The sequence below is a fragment of the Thunnus maccoyii genome, chromosome 23 (genome assembly GCF_910596095.1).
Source record: "Thunnus maccoyii chromosome 23, fThuMac1.1, whole genome shotgun sequence".
Taxonomy (NCBI): Eukaryota; Metazoa; Chordata; class Actinopteri; order Scombriformes; family Scombridae; genus Thunnus; species Thunnus maccoyii.
The window spans coordinates 10,239,787-10,263,420 of record NC_056555.1 but is presented as its reverse complement, the minus strand read 5'-3'; the positions used below and the strand labels follow the sequence as shown (position 1 = coordinate 10,263,420).

The 23,634-nt window shown below is 41.7% G+C and overlaps 3 protein-coding genes across 8 annotated transcripts in view; 1 reads left to right on the top strand and 2 right to left on the bottom strand.

The window, feature by feature from the left end:
- Positions 1 to 4: 4 nt before the first annotated feature.
- dhx57 (DEAH (Asp-Glu-Ala-Asp/His) box polypeptide 57) lies at positions 5 to 9,460 on the bottom strand. Its single transcript, XM_042403389.1, has 23 exons — positions 9,351 to 9,460; positions 8,930 to 9,223; positions 8,616 to 8,813; positions 7,564 to 8,465; positions 7,295 to 7,479; positions 7,069 to 7,190; positions 6,735 to 6,930; positions 6,446 to 6,570; positions 6,131 to 6,264; positions 5,954 to 6,008; positions 5,650 to 5,864; positions 5,415 to 5,531; positions 5,203 to 5,299; positions 3,749 to 3,922; positions 3,444 to 3,644; positions 2,986 to 3,262; positions 2,770 to 2,865; positions 2,598 to 2,681; positions 2,315 to 2,452; positions 1,963 to 2,037; positions 1,702 to 1,836; positions 1,412 to 1,612; positions 5 to 1,034 (listed from the first exon to the last, which is right to left on the bottom strand). Exons 2-23 carry the CDS (start codon positions 9,025 to 9,027, stop codon positions 891 to 893), a joined length of 3,969 nt encoding a protein of 1,322 aa, XP_042259323.1. The 5' UTR covers positions 9,028 to 9,223; positions 9,351 to 9,460; the 3' UTR covers positions 5 to 890.
- Positions 9,461 to 10,696: 1,236 nt separating this feature from the next.
- On the top strand, positions 10,697 to 14,621 carry morn2 (MORN repeat containing 2). 3 transcript variants are annotated; one of them, XM_042403391.1, is made up of 7 exons: positions 10,697 to 10,700; positions 11,031 to 11,084; positions 11,198 to 11,242; positions 11,322 to 11,372; positions 11,456 to 11,562; positions 11,663 to 11,799; positions 12,171 to 14,621. In XM_042403391.1, exons 2-7 carry the CDS (start codon positions 11,078 to 11,080, stop codon positions 12,271 to 12,273), a joined length of 450 nt encoding a protein of 149 aa, XP_042259325.1. In that variant the 5' UTR covers positions 10,697 to 10,700; positions 11,031 to 11,077; the 3' UTR covers positions 12,274 to 14,621. The 3 variants fall into 3 exon arrangements, with proteins under 3 accessions (XP_042259325.1, XP_042259324.1, XP_042259326.1); XM_042403390.1 differs by lacking the exon at positions 10,697 to 10,700 and adding an exon at positions 10,845 to 10,944; XM_042403392.1 differs by lacking the exon at positions 10,697 to 10,700 and having other exon boundaries at positions 10,859 to 11,084; positions 11,198 to 11,230.
- Positions 14,622 to 15,264: 643 nt separating this feature from the next.
- The window catches only part of strip2 (striatin interacting protein 2), a 29,273-nt gene continuing 20,903 nt past the window's right edge, over positions 15,265 to 23,634 (bottom strand). For all 4 annotated transcript variants that reach the window (XM_042402800.1, XM_042402804.1, XM_042402803.1 and 1 more), the window contains 12 exons: positions 21,963 to 22,195; positions 21,015 to 21,080; positions 20,843 to 20,906; positions 20,477 to 20,548; positions 20,273 to 20,347; positions 19,845 to 19,942; positions 19,128 to 19,254; positions 17,931 to 18,031; positions 17,400 to 17,466; positions 17,184 to 17,288; positions 16,453 to 16,657; positions 15,265 to 15,522 (listed from right to left, as the gene is read on the bottom strand). In XM_042402800.1, the coding sequence (XP_042258734.1) occupies positions 15,272 to 15,522; positions 16,453 to 16,657; positions 17,184 to 17,288; positions 17,400 to 17,466; positions 17,931 to 18,031; positions 19,128 to 19,254; positions 19,845 to 19,942; positions 20,273 to 20,347; positions 20,477 to 20,548; positions 20,843 to 20,906; positions 21,015 to 21,080; positions 21,963 to 22,195 (1,464 nt within the window). In that variant the 3' untranslated portion in view covers positions 15,265 to 15,271. The remainder of the gene's footprint in view (positions 15,523 to 16,452; positions 16,658 to 17,183; positions 17,289 to 17,399; positions 17,467 to 17,930; positions 18,032 to 19,127; positions 19,255 to 19,844; positions 19,943 to 20,272; positions 20,348 to 20,476; positions 20,549 to 20,842; positions 20,907 to 21,014; positions 21,081 to 21,962; positions 22,196 to 23,634) is intronic.

The following is a 23,634-nucleotide window of genomic DNA, read 5'->3' as shown; positions in this document are numbered from 1 at the left end:
CAGATAGCCGTCTTCACTTTTTTTATTTTTTGTGCAGTGGGATTCATCACTTGTTAAGACAACAGCTTTCAAACTCTTTGGCAACTCACATCAAGTTCTCCTGATTTAAAAAGCCCTTGCATTCACATTGTGAAAGTGTAGTTTTGACATCACTGTAACATTGAAATACATTCAGTAAATGTAAAACAACCGAATACCATGCAGAAGCTCTTGGATCTCTCAATCATGCACTACAAATAAATATTCATAACCATAATAAGTATGCAGTCACTATGAGTGTAAGAAATCCAATATGGATCCAAGAAACTTCTCAGTTGTGAGAAAGACACACAACTCAAAATAAAAATGCACTGTGCACAATTCATCTGACATCTTATCTGACATAATTTCACAATCAATTCTGTGCCAATTTACTGCACATACAGTAGTAGTATGGCATCAAAAAACAAGAACTTTTCTATTGTTGCATTTCATCAATAGCAAAATAAGACTTGATTTCAGCAGTAACAGCGCTGGAGGTTTATGGATCACCTGCATAGAGCGATTTTTTTTTTTTTCCCCAAGGCATACTTTGATTTAAAAAGCCCCTAGTGCAGCAACACAATGACAGCAGGGTGGTGTGGTGACTGTCCTTCAACCAGAGGACTGCACTTCAAGTACAGTATTTGGCCTGCTGATATGTGTTGGAGAAACACAATACAAATTTCAACCAGTTTCAGGGTTATTTACTCTGACTTTCCTCCTTGTGAGGATCCCTCGGTGGGATCAATGGAGTAAATCACTATGTGGCAGTGATGCAGGAGCAGAAAGACATCTATACTGCAGAGCTCCATGCATTTAAGCCCTTGAGGGTGACAAAAAAGGGTTTAAAGGGGAATAAAGTAGCAGAGCTACTGCGTAGAGATGAGGTGGACTATCATGTGGATGATGCGGGAGCCGCGGGGGCAGCTGCACAGGTCCATGCTCGGGTTCCTGATTTTATCCTCCAGCAGCTGGTCCAGTTCCCAGCGCAGCTCCTTCACCAGCTCAGCCACCTGGGTAACACACACACACACACACACATTAACAAGATCAAGTTCATTTGGTTACTCTAGCTTGCCTTATATGGTAATTTTATTTCCTCCATCAGGATTAATTTTCTTCTGCCCTCATCTTAAAGGGAGTTTTTTTTTAACCTTCATAAATACTATCTTAACCCCCATAAATGTGTTTCTGTGCTTTATTACAGTGAATACAGACTGCTTTGCAGGTCATAAAGGAAGTATGAAAGTTTGTCCTCAAATGATAATGATCTTGCTATAATTCTTATGTAACTGCTTTGGGCCATGCTTATTCATCATCAAAATAATATCACTGTTATTAAAAGTAAAGGAGAGTTATTGTAAACTGTTACATCTGTCATCACTCTGACCTGATGAGAAGCAGCAGCAAAGCGGATCCATCCATCATCAAGAGAGATGACAAACTCTCCCTTGTGCAGCTCCACATTGACCTGACCGCCTCCAAACAGCACCAGCGGGTAAACAGACACCATGCTGCAGTCTCTGATGAAGACACGGCTCGTCTTCACCTTCTCGTGGTAAACCAGGTAGGGGCTGTTGTAGTGGCGAACCTGGCAGCACAGAGGAGAGTCACAAGGGTTGTTTCTCTTACTTGCTGTTAAATATGAAGCTACATCTTTTTATACTTGAATCATCTCACCGTGTAGTTGACGGAAGAAGGGTGCACATGCACGCAGCCGTCGTTCTTGGTCATGAAGCGGAGCTCGTTGGCTTTGGGTTGCATCTTCATCGCTCCTTTGCTGGTCATCTTGTAATTCCCCTGAGGAGCTCGCACCTGAGAACCGCGTCAAACACAGAGCAGCGAGTATAAAGCCAAGTCGGGATGTTAAGCACGAGAGATACTTTTATGCTTCATTGGCTTTTGCTTCTTATTTCAACAAAAGAGAGGATGAATACGCACTTGGACCACATTGGGGTAGAGGGCAGCACACAGCATGGCAGACATCAGCCGGATGTTGTCTGAATTCAGATTCGCCTGGAAAGGAGTAGAAGTGGTTAAATGTGTGAATCTGTTTGTATTATGGAAGGTTAAAATGTTTCAGTTTTAGAAATGATCAGATTTGCTTTAAAAGAAGACTTAATTTCTGAAATAAGAGATTAGAATAAAGATTAGAATAATTTCCCTAACAAAAAATGAAAAGTGATATCATAGGGTAGCAGAAAAAGCAGTGCTGTACAACTATGTTAATGTGAACTGAAAAGAAAACAAAAAAAATAGTACAATAGTGCGTGTGTGTGCGTGTGTGTGTTACCTCAGGACCAGTTGCCTCCAGAACACCATCAGTGCCTTTAGAGCACATACGTTCTATAATCCTGGCCCTCAGTCCTTCTTTGATGAAGCCAATGTCAGACAACAGCTCAGCAAACTGCCTCTTCAGACTGGCGATCTCCTGCACGAGTCACAACACACATGCATTAAGAAATGTTTAAGTTGGATACAAAGAAAATTCCTGTTGAATAAAACAAAAACCAAACTGTTCAAGCACTTCACTGCAAGAAGTGGTGAATTAAAAAAAACAAAACAAAAACAAAAACCTGCAAGCCTCTCCAAGACAGAAAGTTCTCCCTGCAGTAAAGGAAGCCGGCCTGGTGGCCATTCTTCGCAGCACAGCACCATCCCTGAAAGAGAGGATAAGCCCATCACATTGATTATTTCAATAAATGAAAAACATACTAGCTTTAAAAGCTTAACATACAAAGTCTGTACCTTGTATGCCTGTAACAAAGCTAGATGGTCACTACTGGCCACGGCAAAGGCCAGTTTCTTCTCATTGGCTTCCTCACGCTTATCCCATGGAGATACCTGGAAAACAAAGAGAGAGGACCAAATGAAAAAATGAATATGTCATATGAAAACAATCAGTGCTGTGATGCTGAGGAGAGAAACATATGGTCTCTCAATGGTACCGAGTGGTTGCCTTACAAATGGTGATTTGAAGGCCAGACTGGCCGCAATGGTGAGCGCTGGGTCGAGGCAGCGGAAGATGGCGCCGAACAGCATGAGTTTTCCAATGCGTACGTCCACGGGCAAGCAGGCCAGGTGGTAGCCCAGCGGGGTCAACCTCTCATCTGCAGTCAGAGCTCCCAGGTCCTGCAGGCGCTGCTTGGCTGCGTCTAAGCTTCCCATAGCTGGGGGCTCGATGAGGCGAGAGAAGACGGACTCGAGCATCTGCTCTGCAAACACGTCCAGGATCTTTATTCTGTCAGAGAGAGAGAGAGAGAGGTAAAAAAAGAGAAAAATCAGACAAAGAAAGCTAGAGAAAAAAAAAGTAATTAGCCAGTTTCCTCTCCATTTCCATGTCATACATAAACCTTACTGTCTGCATTTACAGAGCGACAACACTAGCTGGCATTGTGCAAAGGGCAAACAGATGGATCTACCGGAGGCAGAGCTGCTCGAGAGGCACTCTCTGGATCTCAGGCAGCTGTTGCTCGGGCAGCTGGTGTTGGAAGCAGTGGCTGGTGAAGAGGTGGAAGCAGACCCCCGAGGCCACGCGACCCGCTCGGCCCTTCCTCTGCAGCGCGTTGGCCCGAGAGACCCACGAGTCCTCCAGGCTCTCCATGCTTTTAGATGCATCGTACCTGAAAATACAACCAAACGAGTATGACGTATGTGGATTATGTGGACATGCACATATATAAATAAGGTTTAAGGTTAAATAAGGTTTAACTTTAGATAAAGTTACCTTTTCTCTTTCATCTTGCCAGAGTCGATGACATATACCACGTCGTCAATGGTTACCGAGGTCTCAGCGATGTTGGTGGAGATGATGATCTTGGTGACACCCTCTGGAGGCCGGCTGAAAACTGCCTGCTGCTCCTCGTTGGACAAGGTTGAGTGGAGTGGATACACAACACACCTGATGTTGGGGACGTACACTTATGTTAGTTAGCATTTGACTTATAGATAGTGTTCATTTCCTATCCAACTGAGCGTTAGATCAAAATGTTTCATGACGATATTGCACACGTTTTACATTTTGTACAATACCTAAATAATATACATGTAAAAAAAGACACAAATGATTTTACCCACATAGATTATCCACATCTGGGTTTTTATGTGAAAATACCATACTGTGAATGATAACCATGTGTTTATCGCAAGTGAAAATGAGAATTCTGTTATAGTAATAACAATAATAACTTATATAGCTCTTTTCAAAGTCAAGTTACAAAGTGTTTTACAAAGACAAAAACAAGAGAAATTACCAGATAAAAAATAAATAAAAGTAGAACTGACAGTAATAACGACAAGCGAGCTATGAATTACCAAAACACAGTAAAAAAAGAGTAAAGTGAAAATGGAGGAACCCCAAATGAACTTTAAATGTAATCATTAAAATTTTAAAATCAATTCTAAAACGTACAGGTAACCAGTGTAGAGATGCAGAGTGTGGACTCTTCTGTTGGATTTTGTGAAGAGTCTTGCTGCAGCATTTTGAAGTTAGTTTAAGTTTGGAGATGTTGTATTGAATGAGACGAGAATACAGTGAGTTGCAGTAGTCTGAGCAGGATGTAATGAAAGCGTGGATGACAGTTTCCAGATTCTTAGCAGATAAATAAGATTTAATGTTCGAGATGTGAAGTTGCAGAAAGTATGATTGAATGACTGACTTCACCTGTTGGTCAAAGTTGGAAAGCAATAAAACCGATGTTTGGCCATTGTCAGCTGCTAAAAGAATATCATTAAGAACTCTTAGAAGTGCAGTCACAGTGCTATGACCTGCCCTAAAACCTGACTGAAATTTATCAAAGAGCCCGTTGCCGTTCATATGATTGATGAGCTGCACGGCAACTATTTTTTCCGAGACCATAGCCAGGAAGGGAAGTTTAGATATTGAGGCAGAAGTTATTTAAAACGGATGGATCAAGAGATGGCTTTTTGAGAAATGGTTGAACTGTAGCAGGTTTAAAATAATTAGACACTTGACCAGATAAAAGCAGGGAATTGATAATGGCTAGGACAAATGGGGAGATTGTATGAAATACTTCTTTTAAGAAGTGAGTTGGAAGAATGTCCAGTGAAAACCATAACGAGGTAAATCAAAAATACCACAGAAGATGAATTCTGTTGTGTTTTATACCCTCACCAACACTAACAATAAAAGGACAAACACACACACAGCTTTCGACAGACCTGGTTGCACCCCTGTTGTTGAACATTCTGTTGGATTGCAGCTGCTCATAGAGCATCTTGATTTCAGCGAGGCCTGGCAAAAACACCAGCACTGCACCTGGAACACACAAAAAAACATTTAAAAGATTACACAAACATAACTCAAGTCCACATTAAAACTACCAAGGTATGCTGGATTACCCTCATGTTAAGAGTAAATTTCTAACTCTTACCTGTGGGGTAGTTGTGCTTCCCATCTACGATCCACTCCAGCACACTCTCCACCAGATCCATGTTGATCTTGTCCAAATCCATCGCAGCAATGGTCTTCAGCACAGACTTCTTAGTATCTGCATCCACAGCAAAACAAAATGTGATATCCAGTTTATTTGGATAAGATGAATGAGGTACAGTTTAAAAACCCATGAAACAGATCAGCTCAGTTTATGACACTTGTTCTCAAATCACCTTTGTATCTAACTGTGAGCTCCTGGAAGCTGAGCTGCTGGTCGGGAACAGAGTCTTTGACAAAGTCCTTTTTACAGAAAGACATGAAGTTCCACATGTCGTCTCCCAAGTCGTCCACCAAGTCCCTTGACCCTCCTTTGCTTCCTCGCCCACTTGTGGAGGATGAGTTCTGCTTCCCTGAGCGCATGTAAGGGCTGCCATCCTCAATCACATAGCTGAGAAAGTGAATGTAAAAAATAAAAAGTTACAAAAAAAAGATCAGTCAAGTATACTTGTTTGTTGGAGCGAAGGAGGAGGAACTTACTTGGTTTTGGTGATGGCATCTTCTAGGAAAAACTGGTCAACGGGAAATGTACGCCCTGGAATGAGAGATATTGATATTCATTAAGAGGAGAAAAAAAATATGTGAACAGATGTTCAGTTTGAGCAAAATATAATTTGCAGGTTTGGTGTACAGTATGAACTACATGTGGCAAGTTACCTGGTATGTGGATAGTGGGACAGTTGTAGAAATATTCAGAGAAGAGGTTGGCATTGAGTGTGGCACTCATTAGAATAATCTTCATGTCTGGCCTCTGTATAATCAGGTCTTTGAGAACCAACAGCAGGAAGTCACTGACAGAAAAAAAAGTGTGTAAATATGCATTTTAGGAAAAGATTTAGAAAGAAACTGATCTTGTTATTTGTTTGAGATGTCTGCAATTGACTAAATTACAAAAGCTGTGAATAAACATCTAGAAATGTACGATGAAGAGTCACTTTCTGTGCCATATGTCACTGATCTGCATAATCTCACCTCTCCTCTGTGCGCTCGTGCACCTCATCCACGATGACGTGTGTGGTGCCTTTGAGGTCTGCCTCGCCCTCCAGTCTCCTCAGTAACACACCGGTGGTGCAGTACAGCAGTCTGGTGGCGGACGTCTAACAGAACACAGTAAAATGAGATTATTTTATTACGTAAAGCTTGGCTACATATTGAGAGATTATTTCAAAATTTAAAGTTCATGATGCTCTGAAATAGCCAGAGTGAATAAATGTTGCAAGTTCCAAATACTGCACACTAGATATATGTTAAATGTCCGTACCCTGACACTCTCCAGGCGGATCTGGTAACCCACTGAGTTACCCAGACGCTCTGCACGCTCCTGTGCCACCCTCTCAGCCACAGAGATGGCAGAGATGCGGCGTGGCTGGGTGCAGATGATGTTGGCTACCTGCTCCGCTGGACCATTTAAAGAGGCATCCAGAATGAACTGTGGGATTTGGGTTGTCTTACCACACCTGCAGAGGAGTAAACAGAAAATAAACATCAAACAGAATCATATAGATTATATGAAGTCAAGTAAAATTTTCCATACATACATACATACATACATGAGTCTTTGTGAATGCCAACACTTGCAGCTCTGTGTGACTCACCCAGTCATCCCGCTGACTACCAGCACCTGGCACTGGTCCAACATGTCTAGAATGTTGTCTTGTTCTTGCCAAGCTGGCAGCTTCCTCCTCTGCTCCAGCATGGACCTGAAGCGCCTGGACGACTGGGTGAAAATACATTGTAAATTATAAATGCATTGTGCTGGAGAGGGTAGAGTAAAATATATCGGAGTGTTAAGATGTCTAAATTGCAGCAGGCCTCTTTTACCTGTTTCCTCCGAAACTCTCGACACAGCTTGCCGTTTTCTTGCAGTAGGTTGTCTATTTTCAGGTTGTGCTTGTTCACCATCCTCTTCCTCAGATTGACGTAACTCTCGCTCTCCACTGGAACGGCATTGTCATCCTCCTCCTCATCCCTCTCATCCAGCTCCTCTGCCTCTTCTGTCTCTTTATCTGTAAAGACATAGGTGATGAGATTTCAACCCAATAACACAAAAACAAGTCTAGTATAAAGTATAAAGTCACTTGTTGACTCACAATCTAAGTGTCTCTGGCTGTAAGATGGAGCAGACCTCCTGCTGTTGGTGTAATTACTACTGCTGGTACTGCTACTCCTGCTTTCCTCAGAAGCATTGCTCTTCACACTCTTACTCTTTGCTATGGCAAGAGAGGGTGGAGGAGCTGCCACAACAGGTGGCGGCGTGCTGTATTTGTGATGACTAACAGCCAACAGTTCCCTCATGGTAGATTCATCCTCACACAAGGTGATGAGAGTGTAAACAACAGGTTCGCTGCTCTTTGCTGCGGCCAATGCCTCTCCAAACAATCTCTCGGTCACGCTGAGCCTCCCTGCAGCTCCCATGGACTCATCATTGGTGCTGAAGGCTACTATCGGTGCCTGAAATGGGTAACGGTTTCCTTTGGGGAATCGAATCTCTAGTTCATACTCAGGAGGAGAATAGCTGCTGATCCCAGGCTGGCTGGGGCCCATCAGGTCTGGGGAACCAGCCCCAGACCTCCCTTTGGTGGGCATTTGGTGTTTGAACTTGCATTTGTTCCCAAACCGGCAGCCTTGCCCTTTCAGGTAGAATCGACAGACATCACGGATGTTAACAGATTTTTCGCCATATCGATCTCCGACTTCACTGCCGTTCTTGTTCACACCCGTGAGGAATAAGAGGTCCAGGGTTACTGTCCAGACTGTGTTAGCGATGCGCTCATTGAACCGTTCACCGTAAATGGCAGCTAGCGCCAGAGCTTCCTCCTGCCTCTGGCTCAAGCACTCATCCATAGGCACCCCCTCAAGACCATCAGGGGAAACTGCTTTCTGGCCGTAGTGCTCAGTGAAAACCTGGAGGAGGAGCTGTTCCAGTGTTGCCCCAAAGTCTCCTCCACTAACCTCCAGTGCCTGCTTGCTGCGCACCCTGTCAAAGCCATACCTATGTCGAGCAGAGATGGCAAAACAGATGTTAGGGGAGCAAGCACAACATTTGACTTCATTCTTTAAGTTCCTGAAAGCACTGCAGTGAAAATAGTGGCTTCAAATCTGAAATCTGCAATAAAAAGAACAAAATAAATCTGTACATCACCTGCAGAGTTTGCCTATGGCAAATAAGGAGATAACAGGTTCAGGGGCAGGACGTTCATCGTCAGACTCTGGGTCATATTCTGGGCTCTCTGCTCTCTCCACAGGATCGTCTTTAGTGGCCCAAAACTGGCCTTCGTCACGATGGTCCAACTCATCAAATTCCTCCTCCTCTCCCCTCGAATAATCTGAGCCAGATTCACTGAGGCAGAGAGGGTCGTATGAGTTCATACGCACTCACAATCTAGTATTCCAAGTCTCATTTAACAGATAAAGGGATGTAGCCTATTTCAAGCATATTTAGATAGATGTACTTACTCATAGGGTTCATCAAAGTCCTGGTTCTGTAGTTCCCGCAGCAACTCCTTGAGTTGTTCTTGGTTCTCATTAGTCATGAAAATCCTCTGCAAGGGCATGGTGCTCACCTCTGGTCTGATGCCGTCACCTGGCTTCAGGCATGTTCTGGGTCTCGCCAGGGATCTTGGCAGAGCCTTGCCGCTGCTATTCCCACCGCCTCTGCCGTCTCTGTCTCGATCCCTGCCTCCCCGTCCTCGACCGCCATCCCTGCCAGCACCACGGCCACCTCCACCACTGCCCCGTCCTTTGTTAGGTCTGGAGAAAAAAAAAAACAGATAGAGGCAGACACAGGGGCACAAGAGAGAGGATCATATGATTAACCCCGAGCACCCTGTGATCACTTTTAAATCTTATAATGAACTCCTTCACTATGAATGTATACCTGCTAGGCCGAGAGGGTCCAAAATCAAGGCTGAAATCATCATCGTCATCCCAGCGGCCAGCTCCTCCTTTTCTACCACCGCCTCCGCCTCCTCCTCCTCCTCCGCCGCCACCACCTCCACCTCCCCTTGGCTTGTTAAATCTCCCTCCTCCTCTGTTGGGCTTCCCGCCTCTTCTCCTCGCACTCATTTTCTGTCAATAGATACATATGAGGCTGCAACTAACGATTATTTCCATTATTGGTTAATTTGTTGATTATTTTCTTGATTATTTGATTAGCTGTTTTGTCTATAAAGTGACAGAAAATGGTGAAAAATGACAGTCAGTATTTCCCAAAAGTCTTGTTTTTGTCCCAAACAACAGCCCACAACCCAAAGATATTCAGATTACTGTCACAGAGGACTAAAGAAATCAGAAAATATCTACATTTGAAAAGCTGGAATCAAAGAATTTGGACATTTTTTCTTAAAATATGACTCCAAACGATTAATCGATTATCAAAATAGTTGGTAATTAATTTAAAAGTTGACAACTAATCAATTAATCGTCACAGCTCTATAGACATAAACAGATTTTTTTAAAGCACTCCTCGACAATCATGGCTTACTCGAAATACACCGGCTGCCATACCAAAGTATACTCACCTTCAATCAGCGTCTTTTCATCGCAGCAAATAATCTGTGAAGAGAGGCAGGAGATTGTATTGTTTGAATAAAATCTTCTCAGCCCTTGAAGTATCCGATAATAATCCTGGATACACCAGAGAGAAGAGCTAGCTGTGGACACGGACAGAGCAGGCAGCTACTATAACATCCACAGAGTCGCACATAGCTGCGGGGCGGCTCGTTGTGGCTCCTCAGTTCAAGTGAGAGCAATGAGATGGTGGCTGACACACAGCGCTGGTGGCTACAATTATGCAACCCAACTGAGCATGCAGACTGAAGCAACCCCACGCCTGGCTGGATCACAATGTGTTATGTTATCAAGTTACAAAAGCGCAAGATATAGCCTGTATAAGAGGGAACGCGCTAGTGTGTCGGTTTATATATCAGGCTTCAGCTATATAACAAGCTAACAGCTAGCGAGCTCACTCCACACTTGTTTTTAACAAGCTAACAGAGCTAAAAGAAGGTTTCTCACAAGTCAAGTCGAGAGGATAAACTTCTCAACAATGCCACAAAAATAAAGGTATATATGACAACAGATAAAAAAGCTAAATATCTTGATAAACTAAACTTTCCTAACAAGTGTACTAACCTGCGACAGCTGTTGAAACCACCGGTAGCTTGCATCTCTTTCATTGGTCGAAACTCTAGGGTTCAAAGTTTCTTTTCCGGTGAGGTTGAGCGAGGTCATATTAATAATAACAATAATAATTTGCATCATATATTTCGTAAATAATATTCGGAGGTCATTCATAGGTCATTTACAAAAGTAAATGCAACATGTGTTGAGCTAAACTGCGTTTTTAACAATTTCAACCATTTTAAAGCTAGTTCCGCATTGAACGTGTAACCATGGCAACAGCAGCTCGCGTCTAGCCACCCCTACAACACAGACTACACAGAGTATAGTCAGGACTGGCTATTTTTAGGGTGATTAAGTGGACAAATATAGTATAAAGTTATATTGTGTCACTTTCACTACTTTTTCATAAGTTGTTTGACTTTTCACATCGCAGGACTTGGCCGCTACACAGCGTTTCCTGTCGGGTTTGAGCTGTCACGGATGTCTGGTGGGGTGTGATTATGAAGATGATTTTCTAACACCCACAGCACACATCACAACTCCTGTCTGTCTTTCCTATCTGTTGGCTAATTTTTGTGATTTTTTTCCCCAAACTTTCAGACAAGAATGAAAGAGATTCTTTAAACACTCAAGGTATTACACAAGGTAAATATCCAAGTTGCATACCTACAAAATTCACCTTACAGCTGAGGTGCTTGAGGGAAATATGTCTATGTGTTTGCAGGGGAAGAACCTGTGAAAGTGAACTACATTTTCCCAAATGGGGACAGATATGGTGAGTGACAAATGATGGATTCAGCTTTTCAATCCAATGCATGCTGTGGGTCTGTGTCACCTTCTCTTTTCTTTCACCCACAGAGGGGGAGTGCAGCAGATCTGCTTCAGGGGTGATAACAAGGAGTGGTTTTGGTAAACACACCTCAGCAAGTGGTGTTATATACACTGGAGAGTGGCACGAGGACAAAGTAAGTATTACTGTGTGTGTACCTATCTACATCTGTGTACATGGTTGCATTTATTTTCTCATACATGCTTGCTCTCTCTCTATCTCTGTTCCTCTCCCAGATGCATGGCAGAGGGACCCTCCAGCATCCCTCCAAAGCAAAATATGAAGGAGAGTTCAAAGACAACATGTACCACGGCACAGGAACATACACCTTCCCGGATGGCTCCATGTACACGGGCCACTTTAACAAGAACAGGTAAAAAGGTTTAATTTGTGCACAATTGTTCAGGTTAGCCTTTTTTATTCCTAGAATACAGCAGCAAGGCTTCAGTTGTACATTTCCAAAGCAATCAGAGGTTTCTTCCACCTTAACATGACAAATCCCACTTAAATCTATAGTGGCAGGACTGAAAGACAGGACTAAAGTTGTTACAGTGTTGTGTACATTAACCCCAAGAACCCTAACATTCACAATATTTCCTTTAACTTACCCTTAAGTACTTTTAAAGTTTTTTTCTGGGACCCTACTGGGACTTGATGTTTTTTATTTTACTTCATTTTCTTGATGTGCAATTACACCAAACATCATATTTTAGATGTCTTAACTGATGTGTTCTTTTACTGTAGGCTGGAGGGAGAAGGGGCGTTCACTAACACGGAGGGACTGGTGTGGATGGGGGAGTTTCACGGCAAAGCAGCGCTGGGACTGAAAATGCAGCACAACATATAGACTAAAAAAAGCATTTTTGTACCAGACTGTGTAAAACATTGTATGATATATTCTACATTAAAACCATATAAGAAAAGACTAATTATCTCGTCTTTACATATTCCTCTGTGCAAGTGATAAATAGATTTACTATACTAAATGCTGACAGATCACACACAGGCCTCACAGGCCTGAGATCACACATCCATGTATTTCTGTGTACTGATGGTTTAATATCACGCAATCAATGAGTCATGTCTCTTGCTCTCAGCTGTATCTCCTGCTTTAATGGTCCTGGTGCTCCGACACAGCAAGTGTCTCTTTGTGTGAGCCTCATTTCACTCAGGAAATATTATACTATTGTATTGTTTCTGTTCCAACTACATATCACTCTGCTTTCATGTAGCTGTAGGAGATGCATTCAGGTGCACTGAAGACCGGGTAGACACAGACACTAAATAACATCCCCAAAATGATTCATTTGTCCCCAGTGATACTGTATCTTGACCCTATCAGGGTTAAGAATGAGTACAGGACAGTTTTACATCATTACACTGCCAGCCAATCATAGAGAGGGCATATGCTCCCATCCTCAGCCACAACAGCTGTACCCAAACTGTTGGAACATTGGCCCGAGGAAATGTGTGATGTGATGTGATGTGATGCGAGTGTGTGGTCAGTTTGACCTTTACTGTTTGTGTGTATGGGTGTGTACACAGCTTTGTGTGTTGACCAGCTTTCTACACTCTGTTATCTGCACGACTTCCTCAGAGCTGCAATGTAATTCATAGTCAACAAACATTCACAATTGTTCAACATTGTTTAATAAGCAACTCTGATATTGTAATTTGTCTTTCTATTGAATAATGCCTCTACAGATCAGTAATTGCACATACCCCTGAACAAATTCAGTGTAGAGTATTCATCTAGACTATGCTTATATGGAAATGTGTAACAAAAACACATATATACTGTAGTAACATCCATACAATGCTTAACACATCTGGTAAAATATTGTACCAGATACAGTAAAACAGCTATTTTCATTGATTGTACAATTTTCAGGTAGAAAATAACATCTTGTATTGCAAACCTTCAGAGGCGATTCGAATGAAAAACCTTAAATACAACAATGGAGGCAACAACAACCAAATAAAAATAGAAAATGGCACTCAAATTTGGCACGAGATACAATAGTTGAAACGTAACTGACATAGATACACACTTACAATGAGTTATTGTGTTGAGTGACTGTGTGAAAATGTACTAACACCCCGACAACGACCTACGCGGCGGCAGTGCTTCAGGTGTTAGTTCAGTGTAAGAATGTGACGATAATGTGTATTCATCACAGCAGGTAGTGAAGCTAGAGTGAGCTATAGTTGCAATATATTATCTCCATAAACCTGAGAATCTATTAAGTATACAATATTATTTTCAAAGATTTCTATCTCCTGATGAAGAAAAACAGTAAAATCCCTTGTAATGCAGAACACAGAAACATTTTCTAATTGTGCTGGAAACATCGTTGGTCAAAAAAAAAAAAAGCTGTTCCAAATACAGGTACTCAGAAAACAGAACGGTGGCCATGCACATTTCCACAGAGAAGCACGAGTCAAGACTTAATTATTGATCTATACAAAGATAATACATAACGGCTCTTGACCCCTCACAGCGAGTAGATAACAAAAAAAAAAGTGAGCATGCTATTTGTCTTCTGTGCTTGTTTGTGTGTGCTTTAGTAGAGACGTTTCCACTTAAGAGCTCTCAAGTACAAACTCTGATAGGTAGGGTAAGGTACAGTGAAGACGTACTAGAAAAAAAAACAAAAAAAAACAGCACCATTTTTGTGACAACAAAGTGCTCACCAAGGCCACCAGGAGCTCAGTGGTTTAGTGTGGTGGTCGGGCAGATGGAGAGGGAGGTGGCCTGTAAAAGTAGTGAAGACGGTGAGCTGAAGGATTCCTGCTATTCTGATAATTGCTGAGGTTGGATATGTGTGTGCGAATAAATCCTGGATGACATCAGTGATTACAGATTTGCGACTTCTGGATTTGATAAGATTACGGAAGTGTCTAACATATCTGGAATAGCAAGAATTCTGTGTAAGGTACATTTTTCTATTTTAAAAGTGAACAAATAGGATAGTTTCTTTTTTTCTTCTCCTCTCAACATCTGCCCTTTTTCAGATAACTGCTTCTATTCTTTTTGCACACACACTTTACATTCGTGAACACTTACAGCTGTCATATTAGTTTTTTTTTGGGTGATCATTATGCCATGAGAGGAAACGGCTCCCACTCTTACATTTGGACTATCAAAATGACCCTGTGGTCTGTTTCCAAAAAGCCTTTTTTTCCCCTAGAAAATGCATAAGAAAACGTTCAAATCCATCACCAACAATCTAAAACCCAATACCTACGATAGGCTTTGTGATTAAAATGAAAAAACCCACAAATTATCAAGACAAAAACTGATTAGAAATCATTTAAATTTACATCTTCTCTCAAAAAAAAAAATCATTTATAATAAAAAAAGTTGATCACACACATTGATACAAATAAATAACGAAGGAGGAGTCAAACCAGCACCAACGGGATGTGGGGTAGGCAGTATAACTGGCCAAAACAGTCTCCTGCTACAGCGATATCAGATGTTTCTTATTAACTGCTACCTCTGTTCTTGCCTGTCACGTCCATGTGTTCACAGTAGTCATAGGCACATGTTAGCGTCAAGTGTGTGTGAAGTGTGTGGCGTCTATTTGTGCGTCTGTGCTCCTCAACTTTGCTCCATTTTTCTCTTTCATCTTCCATCTGCGAGGTGACTTTCTTCACCTCCGGCTTCTTTTTTCCCCTTTACCCTCCCCCCTCCCTCCATCACTGATGTACAGAATATCCTACATCCCCTCCCTCTTAAAAATCGCACCCTAAAACCACTCCGACAGGCTTGTACGTGACCTCTCTTTTGCCACAATCCCCTCCGACATTCACCCTCCCTCCCTCCCTCCCTCGTCCCTGCATCACGGATTCTGCAGCAGCCCCTCCCACTGGATCGGCTGAGAGAAGACCTCTCTCTCCAGCCACATCTCGTAGCTGTAGTGGAAGTCCTCGGGCAGGTCCACGCGCTGGCCCAGCACGCTCTGCAGGCAGTTGTCCACGGGTGCGAAGTCTCCGTTCTTGTTCTTGTCGTAGCGACGGCTGTTGAACTTCTCGATGCTCTCCCGCAGGGCGCACTCCTCTGCCTGGAAGTCCCAAGGCCGTGCGTCGATATCTGGGAGGAGGGGAAGGATGGATAGCAGAGGGGAGGAAATATTTAAATCAATCTCAAGGGCACTTATTTTAATATATACTTGAATGTTCATACACCTACTTTCACCTTGTACTTCAACAGAAGGGTAGCCAGCAGCTAATAAAATTATTTTCTTCTATTTCCAACTATTACCCCTCATTTCCCCCCTTTTTTTTTGCTATTATCCATCTCTTTCTGTAACACTCATGGGGACAGATTACTTGCTCTCCCACAAGGGATGTTGACCCTGAAAAGTCCCTTTTCCCTGTTGCTATGGCAACACGATCCTGACTGTTCAGCGGTGGCTTTTGGGAGCATTATATTTCAAACACATGTATACAGACATAACCGCACGAACAGAAACATAAACACTACACACCCGCTATTAATTGAACAATTAGTATTTATTAACCTGAAATGTCATGTTCACACAGCTGGGGTGAGTGTATTCTTTATAATGAAGTCTCTGTTCTATTAATCAGCTCTGTGTGAGGGCAGAGCAAGACTGCTGGGACTCATTATCTCCATGACCACTTTATTTATGAAGAACTGAAATGCTAAACTGCCTTGTGGCATGAAGAGAATGACAAATAAGGGTCATTGTGAGTGTTCTGAGCACTGCAGATTGTCCTTAAATCTACTCTGAGACCCTACATTCCTGAGGAAAATGAAAACCATTGGCACTAGTTTAATTAAAGCTGCACTTTAAAATGTTTATAACATAATACAACAGTTTTTATCACCATAAATCATGAATAAGGGCTGGAACTATCTGTACAAATTGAGATACTGCTGTTATTAATTAGTCATCTTTTAATGTCTTTTGTGCACTCACAGTCTAAAATCAAAACGTACTGAAAGGTTTAAAAGGTCTTTAACTAAACCCTAAGTGAACTTTTTTTTTTTTTTTACCATTTCCGTAGGCCCAGTCGTCATTAAGCCTGTGGCGGACCTTCTGGTAGATGGCCGACATGGTCTTCATGTTGCTCTTCCTCCACTGGCGGCCCAGATATTTGGTCTGGATCTTAAGCAGCTTGAGAACATAGAGCTGCATCATGGCCTGCTTCACCTTCAGGGCTCTCTTCAGGATGGGAGCAGACTTGAACACCACCAGCATCTGACGGGAGAATGAAAATGACGAGAGGAGAATTTCTGAGCATGCTGTGTGTTAACAAAATGTTCATCCATGGCTGGATTAAGCCGCTGTCTTTACATGTTGCTACAGGTCAAGTGAGTAACTCAAATTTAATGAGATTTAACCCAACTATTTTTTTCCCGCTTCACAACATATAAAAACATCTATGTTCAAGTTAATTTTTGGCTTAAATCTGTGTGAAATGTATTTTTATTTTGTCTTTGCAAATTGTGTGCAAGCTTGATTTCTTTAAAACATATGCAAAAAATGCTGATTTTGTGTAGGAAATTTAATATCTTTCAAGATAAAGTTACTTGATACAGTTGTTTTGATTTGCAATGAACACATACAACAATATCATCACACAGCCAACTTTTCCCCCCTTTTTTTACTCAAATTTTGATCATATCATATCATGAGTCACATTGGGATTTATACTTTTTACAGTCATGTCAGTGAACGTTTTCCCTCAAGGCTGCTCTCTTTGCAGTGTTGGAGAATTACTCACCATGGTCCTCGAGTGTTTCCACTTGGTCAGCTTGTTCAAGATTCTCAGTAGGTTTATACAAGAAAACAAGTTTCTCCAACAGAATTGATTGTTGTCTCCTGCTTCCTGAAAAAAAACACACACACACACACACATCAAGGTCATAATTGGAAGCTGGAAGGCTTCTTTCCTTAATGGCCTTCATCCAGTGTGGATCAGTCAGGTGTTTTGACTCACCAGGCTCTCAGCTGTGAGCTCAGGCATCTCATGGACCACACAGTGGGGGAAGTCCAGCACACATATACTGCAATGAGAACAGGGAGGAAACATCTTTTGTTTGTTCACTGCTGCATCAAAGTGTGTAAAATAATAGTTTAATTTAAGTCTTCTTGTCAGTTTGGTATTACAGCCTGCACACAGATTGGACCTGTTCTTTCACCTGTACAGTCCTGTCACCTGATTTTATGCTTTTTTAAATTTCTTTCACACCCTAATCTGCTGCTGTGAAGCCATCTGTGCCACTTCCTGGAAGCCTGCACTTGTACATTCGTGAGATACAGGACTTCCGCTCATACTTGTGATAACCTGTTTTATACTGTCATACCAGAGGACCATCTTTATCTTTAATCGTAATGGGATGAAGATAACGAGAGCTCACTTTTTTTTACTGCATCTCTTGTGCCAAACCGAACCTGCCTGTCATTAGACAGCAAAACAAAAAGTGCAGTGTTTATACTGAGGATACAGTGAGTGAAAAAAAAATCTTACCTGTTTTTGGCACTGATATAAGACATGATGTTCTGGTTGAAGAACTTGAGGATGAGTGGGATACAGTTGGCAAACACCAGGTGCTGCGAGACAATCTCAAACTGCAGGAAAAGAGGAGGCGGCAGTGTGAAGAGTTAGTTTCTGTCCTAGAACCAAAATACTTTGATAAATATACATTTTACACAGTCTTATGTGGTCTTAAACCATTTTATAGATGAGGTAAAGAATGTTTATGATAGACAGTGATGTTAATGACACAAATCATGAAAAGGAAATCCATATCTCTGGAAAATAATAATCCTGCAGCTGATAATCTTGTATCATTGATGAGTTTCCTGTGTGGGGTAAAAGGTCAACAACCAGGAGGATTTCTATTTTCATGAGTCAGCTATGTAAATCCTTTACCTCATCCAGGAAGCTTTACCAAGATGAAAAGCATTCCGCTGCTGAATTATCATGAGCTCATATATCAGCATTTTGACTGATTGTGGTGGTTTAAATGTGCTAATTTTGCCCTGTTTTCTGCATGTAACGATTCTTTGCTGAAGATTATTAAGTATTTACGTAAGTAATTTATCCTTTAAGACAGTTTTTTATAACACTGTGTCTGTGTGGTTGTCAAACAATGTACAGAACAGTGACTGCATTATATGTGCAGTCTCCTTTTGTGGCAGCAGAGGGCGCTACAACTATAAGTGTGCAGAGCAGCCACTTGAAAAGATTGTAAAGGAATGTCCCTTCCTAGCAACAGAAAACATGCCTCTGTGCCCCTGCACTGACACTATTCAATAAGATATTTTTACATCTGGACAAGTGCAACTGAAAGGAGAAATAAAACATGAAATAGGGCCCGAATCATTTTTTAGATTTTAGATCAGATGCTCTCTGTCAGTCTGTCTGTTTTCTGTCTTCATTATGAGAACATAGCTTCAGCTCTTGTGACGTACAAGAGAGGGGATGGTGGTCCAAGGGTGGGGGTGGAGAGGAGAATGAAAGGAGGAAAGTAATGGCACGCTTGACCGGATAATCAGGTGGAGGATAGTGAAGGTAATGTGGGGGGAGGTGCACGGCTACTGGTGTGTGTGTGTGTGTGTGTAGGCAGACGGAGAAAGAGGAGAGAGAAATGAAAGAGAGGCCAAAGAAGGTAATGTGAGGTGTCTGTAGGAGGGAAGAACAGAGGTGTGTGTTGTGTGTAACCTGATAGATGTGGTTCAGTTTGAAGTGTTTGAGGAGCAGCAGCAGAAGAGCAGAGATGGCCTTGACAATGATTTCCTTGTGACGGTTCACGTCAATTCCGAGCTTCATGCTCTGAAGGACTGTGATACTGGAGGACACACACACACACACACACACACACAAGGTCTCAAATAACAGTTTTGTCTCAACAAGAGACAAACACAACTATGTTAATATAAAAACATGAAGAGACAGACTGTTCTCTCTTATTTGGAAAAACATATTCTGTTTCCTATGTTAAATTGTCTTTCAGTTCTCTCAGGTTGCTCTCTTCGTCAATCTAAAAAAGCCACCCTGCAGACCAAAAATAATCCAGAGTGAGTGTGTTTTTTAAAGTACTCCATTTGCACAGAAAATATGATTTGAAAAAATAGACTTTTCTTAGTGGTGGCAGCCTGATAAGCTCCAAATAGTGGTTTGAGGGAGCAAATAATGAGTAAATTTGCTTTTCACTTATTCTTTTTTCATATATTCTTCACATTACAACATTTTATTAATTGATTACTGCTCAAAAACAGCTGTTATAAATGGTGGCGAAATCTGAAAGCATATGGGTAAATTTGATCTTTAAACTGCCGGATCTAAATGTGGCTCTAGATGTCTGCAGGTGGATAAAAACAGCACCATGGGGGAAGAGATTCAAGGGCAGCAACAGTCTATCCACACTTAAGTACTTACGGCATCTCCTCAGGCAGCACATCAGCTAGGATGTTAATGGAGTCAGTTTTGGCTTTGGAGGTCGGAGCTGCGGCCAGCAGCAGTTTAAGGAGGGCAATCTGACGTAACACACAAAGCAAAATGTAGAGATTTTTATATCTTAGAATTAGGCAAAAAAAATGCATATCTGAAAAACATACAATTGATTTTAAGATCTGTCCCCAACCTAAATTCATTCCCACATTTAACCAAAATAGATTTGAATCCAGCTTTTGCCTGTTTACACTGTTTCACTGGATAAAAACACATTTTATAGCAGATGAGTGTGATGTAATGAGGGTTGAAAAAGCAAGAAAACATTATGGAATTTTCCATATGTTGTTCTGATTGGTAATTATATCAAATTAAGTACAATGACGGAAATCAATAATACATTATAAGCTACTCACCACATACTGGGAGAGGTTAGGAAGCATGCCCAGGTACAGCATCTCTGCCGGTGTCTCCTCCACCTCCTCCTCACCCTGTGAAGTCCATATATATAATATACTATGAAATCACACACACATACAGTATAAATCCAATAGAAAAGGCTGTCACATGACAATGAAATGAGCAGAGACATGATATTTATTCATGGTGGAATAACTGACCAGGGTCATTGGACATTGTTGTAGCTCCTCCTCCCTCTTGATCTGGACTTCGGCAATGGAAACATATTTGTGCTGGAGGAGAGAAGGAAACCAAATGATACCACACAAGTGACTGTATACAGAGGTGTTGGAAGGATGTGTTAATTACCATTACTGACTGACATCCACAGGGGTATTCCTGTGTGTAACTACACTTCTCACCCTGTTCAAACAGGGGGTATGGATTTTTAACTGGGATGCCAATGCCAGGGGGATTCAACCGCGAGTGAGAGTATTGATTAGTAGACACTCCAGCCATAATGAAATAAACGAGGAGGACATTTGAGTCTGAGAATCTGCATTAGTGAGTGGCTGAAGCACACTCACCTGTTTAAGAGTCTTGACACTCTCATGGATGGGTCTGGGCAGGCCCACGAGGGTCTCTGTGTCACTACAAAACAATGAGCAGCAAACACAATGAGATTTCCAGTGAATCATTTCTTCAGTTTATTTCAATGAATAATATACGGAAATTATTTGCTTCCAGGGAAATACCTACCTTCCCAGGGTGAAGCCGATGAACTTGTTTCTACTGGTCTCCAGGAAGTGCTCAATGTCTTTCTCCCTGTAGATACACAAACAGGCTACAGTCAAAGGAGTTTAAAGGAGCATTTACATGTGTGCATACGCCCACATACACACACACACACACACTGCATGAGCTTTCTGAAATCTCATCGGTCACACTGTTTGCTGCTGCTGTCTGTCTTACCGATCAGCATTTAATCAGAGCTGTATGTTGCAGCACTCGATTCAAAGCTATGCACTGACACAGAAATAAACAGAAATACACAAAAAGAGTTCACTAAAGGATAATCAGAATGTAGGTTCTCTGATAATTAATGCCTGATAAATGCAGCGTTAGTAAGTGTTTGTGTCCTCTTTCAGATGCATTATTCATGTGCCTGAAGCAGCAGCAGCACCCTGGGTAGGCACACAGGAATACACAGATGGAGAGCATATTGCCAGATGACAGGGACAAAAGAAAACTGAGAGAGATTTTTTTATTTAATATTTAGCTTTAACCTCTCAAATGGTAGTACAGAATTAGGGTGGAAAAGAGACACCAGTTGCCAGCCAAAAGGTGTTAAGTAGTGGCTGTGGGTGGGAAGTTTTCTCTACTTTAATGGTTGAAATGGCAGAGGGCCAGCCATCATTTGAAGGTTTTATTCTATGGAATAACACCTAAGTGCTTTTAAACTAATAAAACATGTGACAGAAATCCTTTTTAAGCAGTTAAGAGCCGTAGGTAAATGTATAATTTGTTTTTAATGCTATTTTGTGTGCAGAATCTGATTTAACATCTCCTGTCTAAGTTTTAGTGTAGAGTATGGATAAAGTTTGTGATTCATCTTGAAGTGAGGCAGAGCTGAAACTGTTCTGAGCTCTGCTGATTTACTAGAATTACTGAAAAAACTGAATTAGAAACAAAAACTGTGCAATTAACCTGACTTTAGGGGCCCAGGGAAGGCCTTTAGGGAAGTTGACCCTCTCCGTCGGGGGTCTCAGAGGAGGCGGTGGTGGTGGGGGCTGGATGATGACATCACGGTCCAAGGGGTCCACCTCGCCTTCGATGCCGCTGTCTGTGTCCTCTGGGTCCTCCTCCTCATCCCGTGCATCGTCGTTCTTGAAGGGGTCCCGCTCGTTGTATGTGTCCAGGCTGTCCTGCTTGACCAGAGGCTGGGAGAGAGAGAGAGCAGGAGGTCAGCTGCACTGGGAGGATTGCTCATGTTAAGATTATCTATAAACACACTCCAAGGAGTAACTAACCCATCCAACATTTGTAACTTTGTAAAAACCTCACTGTGAACCGTCGTAAGGGACGACCCAGGTAAATTTCTTGCAGATAAAGCATTACAGAAAGCTGCTAGATTATTCTGATATATCAGACATTTGCCCCATTTACAAGATACTATGAGCAGCCTGAAAAGCATTTTAACAAAATTCCAATTTAGGGATAGATCAAAAAGAAGCATTTAGGTTTACAATGTGAATGTATCCAAAAAGACTAGCACAAACTATAAAAGAAAACACCAGTATTTTCATTTTAAAGGAATTTAACATTTTGAGGAGTTACACTTATTCACTCTCTAGCAGAGTGAGATGAGATGATTGATACAGCTCTCATGTATGTGTATTCTTGTTAAAGACCTTTGCACACCCACACAGGTGTATTCAAAGCTATGTGCTAATAAGAGCGACAAAGCCAATTTGTTGACAGGTGCAATAAAACCAACAGAAGGATGAGGGATATGTCAGTCAAGTACAGTTTGTGCACACCCACAAAGTCCATGGAAGAGATCTAACTAAACAAGGTAAGTGAAAACACCTGTGTGGGATGAGTATGGGTGTGCAGTGGATTTTAAGATGAAGCTAGAGCCAGGAGGCAGTTAGCTTAGCTTAGCATAAAAACTGGGCACAGGAGGAAACAGTTAGCCTGGCTTTGTCCAAAGGTAAAAACATCTACCAACCGGCACCTCTAAAGCTCACTAATAAACACATTATATCTTCGTTTTTTTAAAGTTACAGATTTATAGCAGGTTACGTGTTAGGCTATTCTTTGACTGCTAACAGTGACTTCTTCCTTCCTTCTCCCTGTAAAACCACAACTTGTTGTTTTGACATTTCAGTTTTTGTACACAGTAAACAAAAGTGATAAAACATATTAGTTTTGGCAGATGTTTTTTGTATTTTTGGATCGAGCCAGCAGAGATGTTTACCCATTTCCAGTCTTAATGCTAAGCTAAGCTAATCATCTCCTGGCTCCAGCTTCATATTTAGTGTACAGACATGAGAGTGGTATCAATCTTTTCATCTAACTATCAACATGAAAGCAGATAAGCTTGCAAACATTTCCCAAAATGTAAAACTATTCCTTTAAAAAAAAAAAGAAACAGTGTTGTTTTTGAATTCTTCTCTTCTATCTTGTACAGACCACTGTTGTGTTGAAAACCGTAGAATTACCAAAATCCTTAAAGGGCAGCTCAAAATCAATGTGACATTTTCCCAAAGTGGGAGGGAAAAGAAAACTTTCCACAGCAACCGCAAGCAACATTTCTGGTTCAACTTACCACACATCTGCATTCAAAGAGATACAGGCATAAAAACAGTAAGAAAAC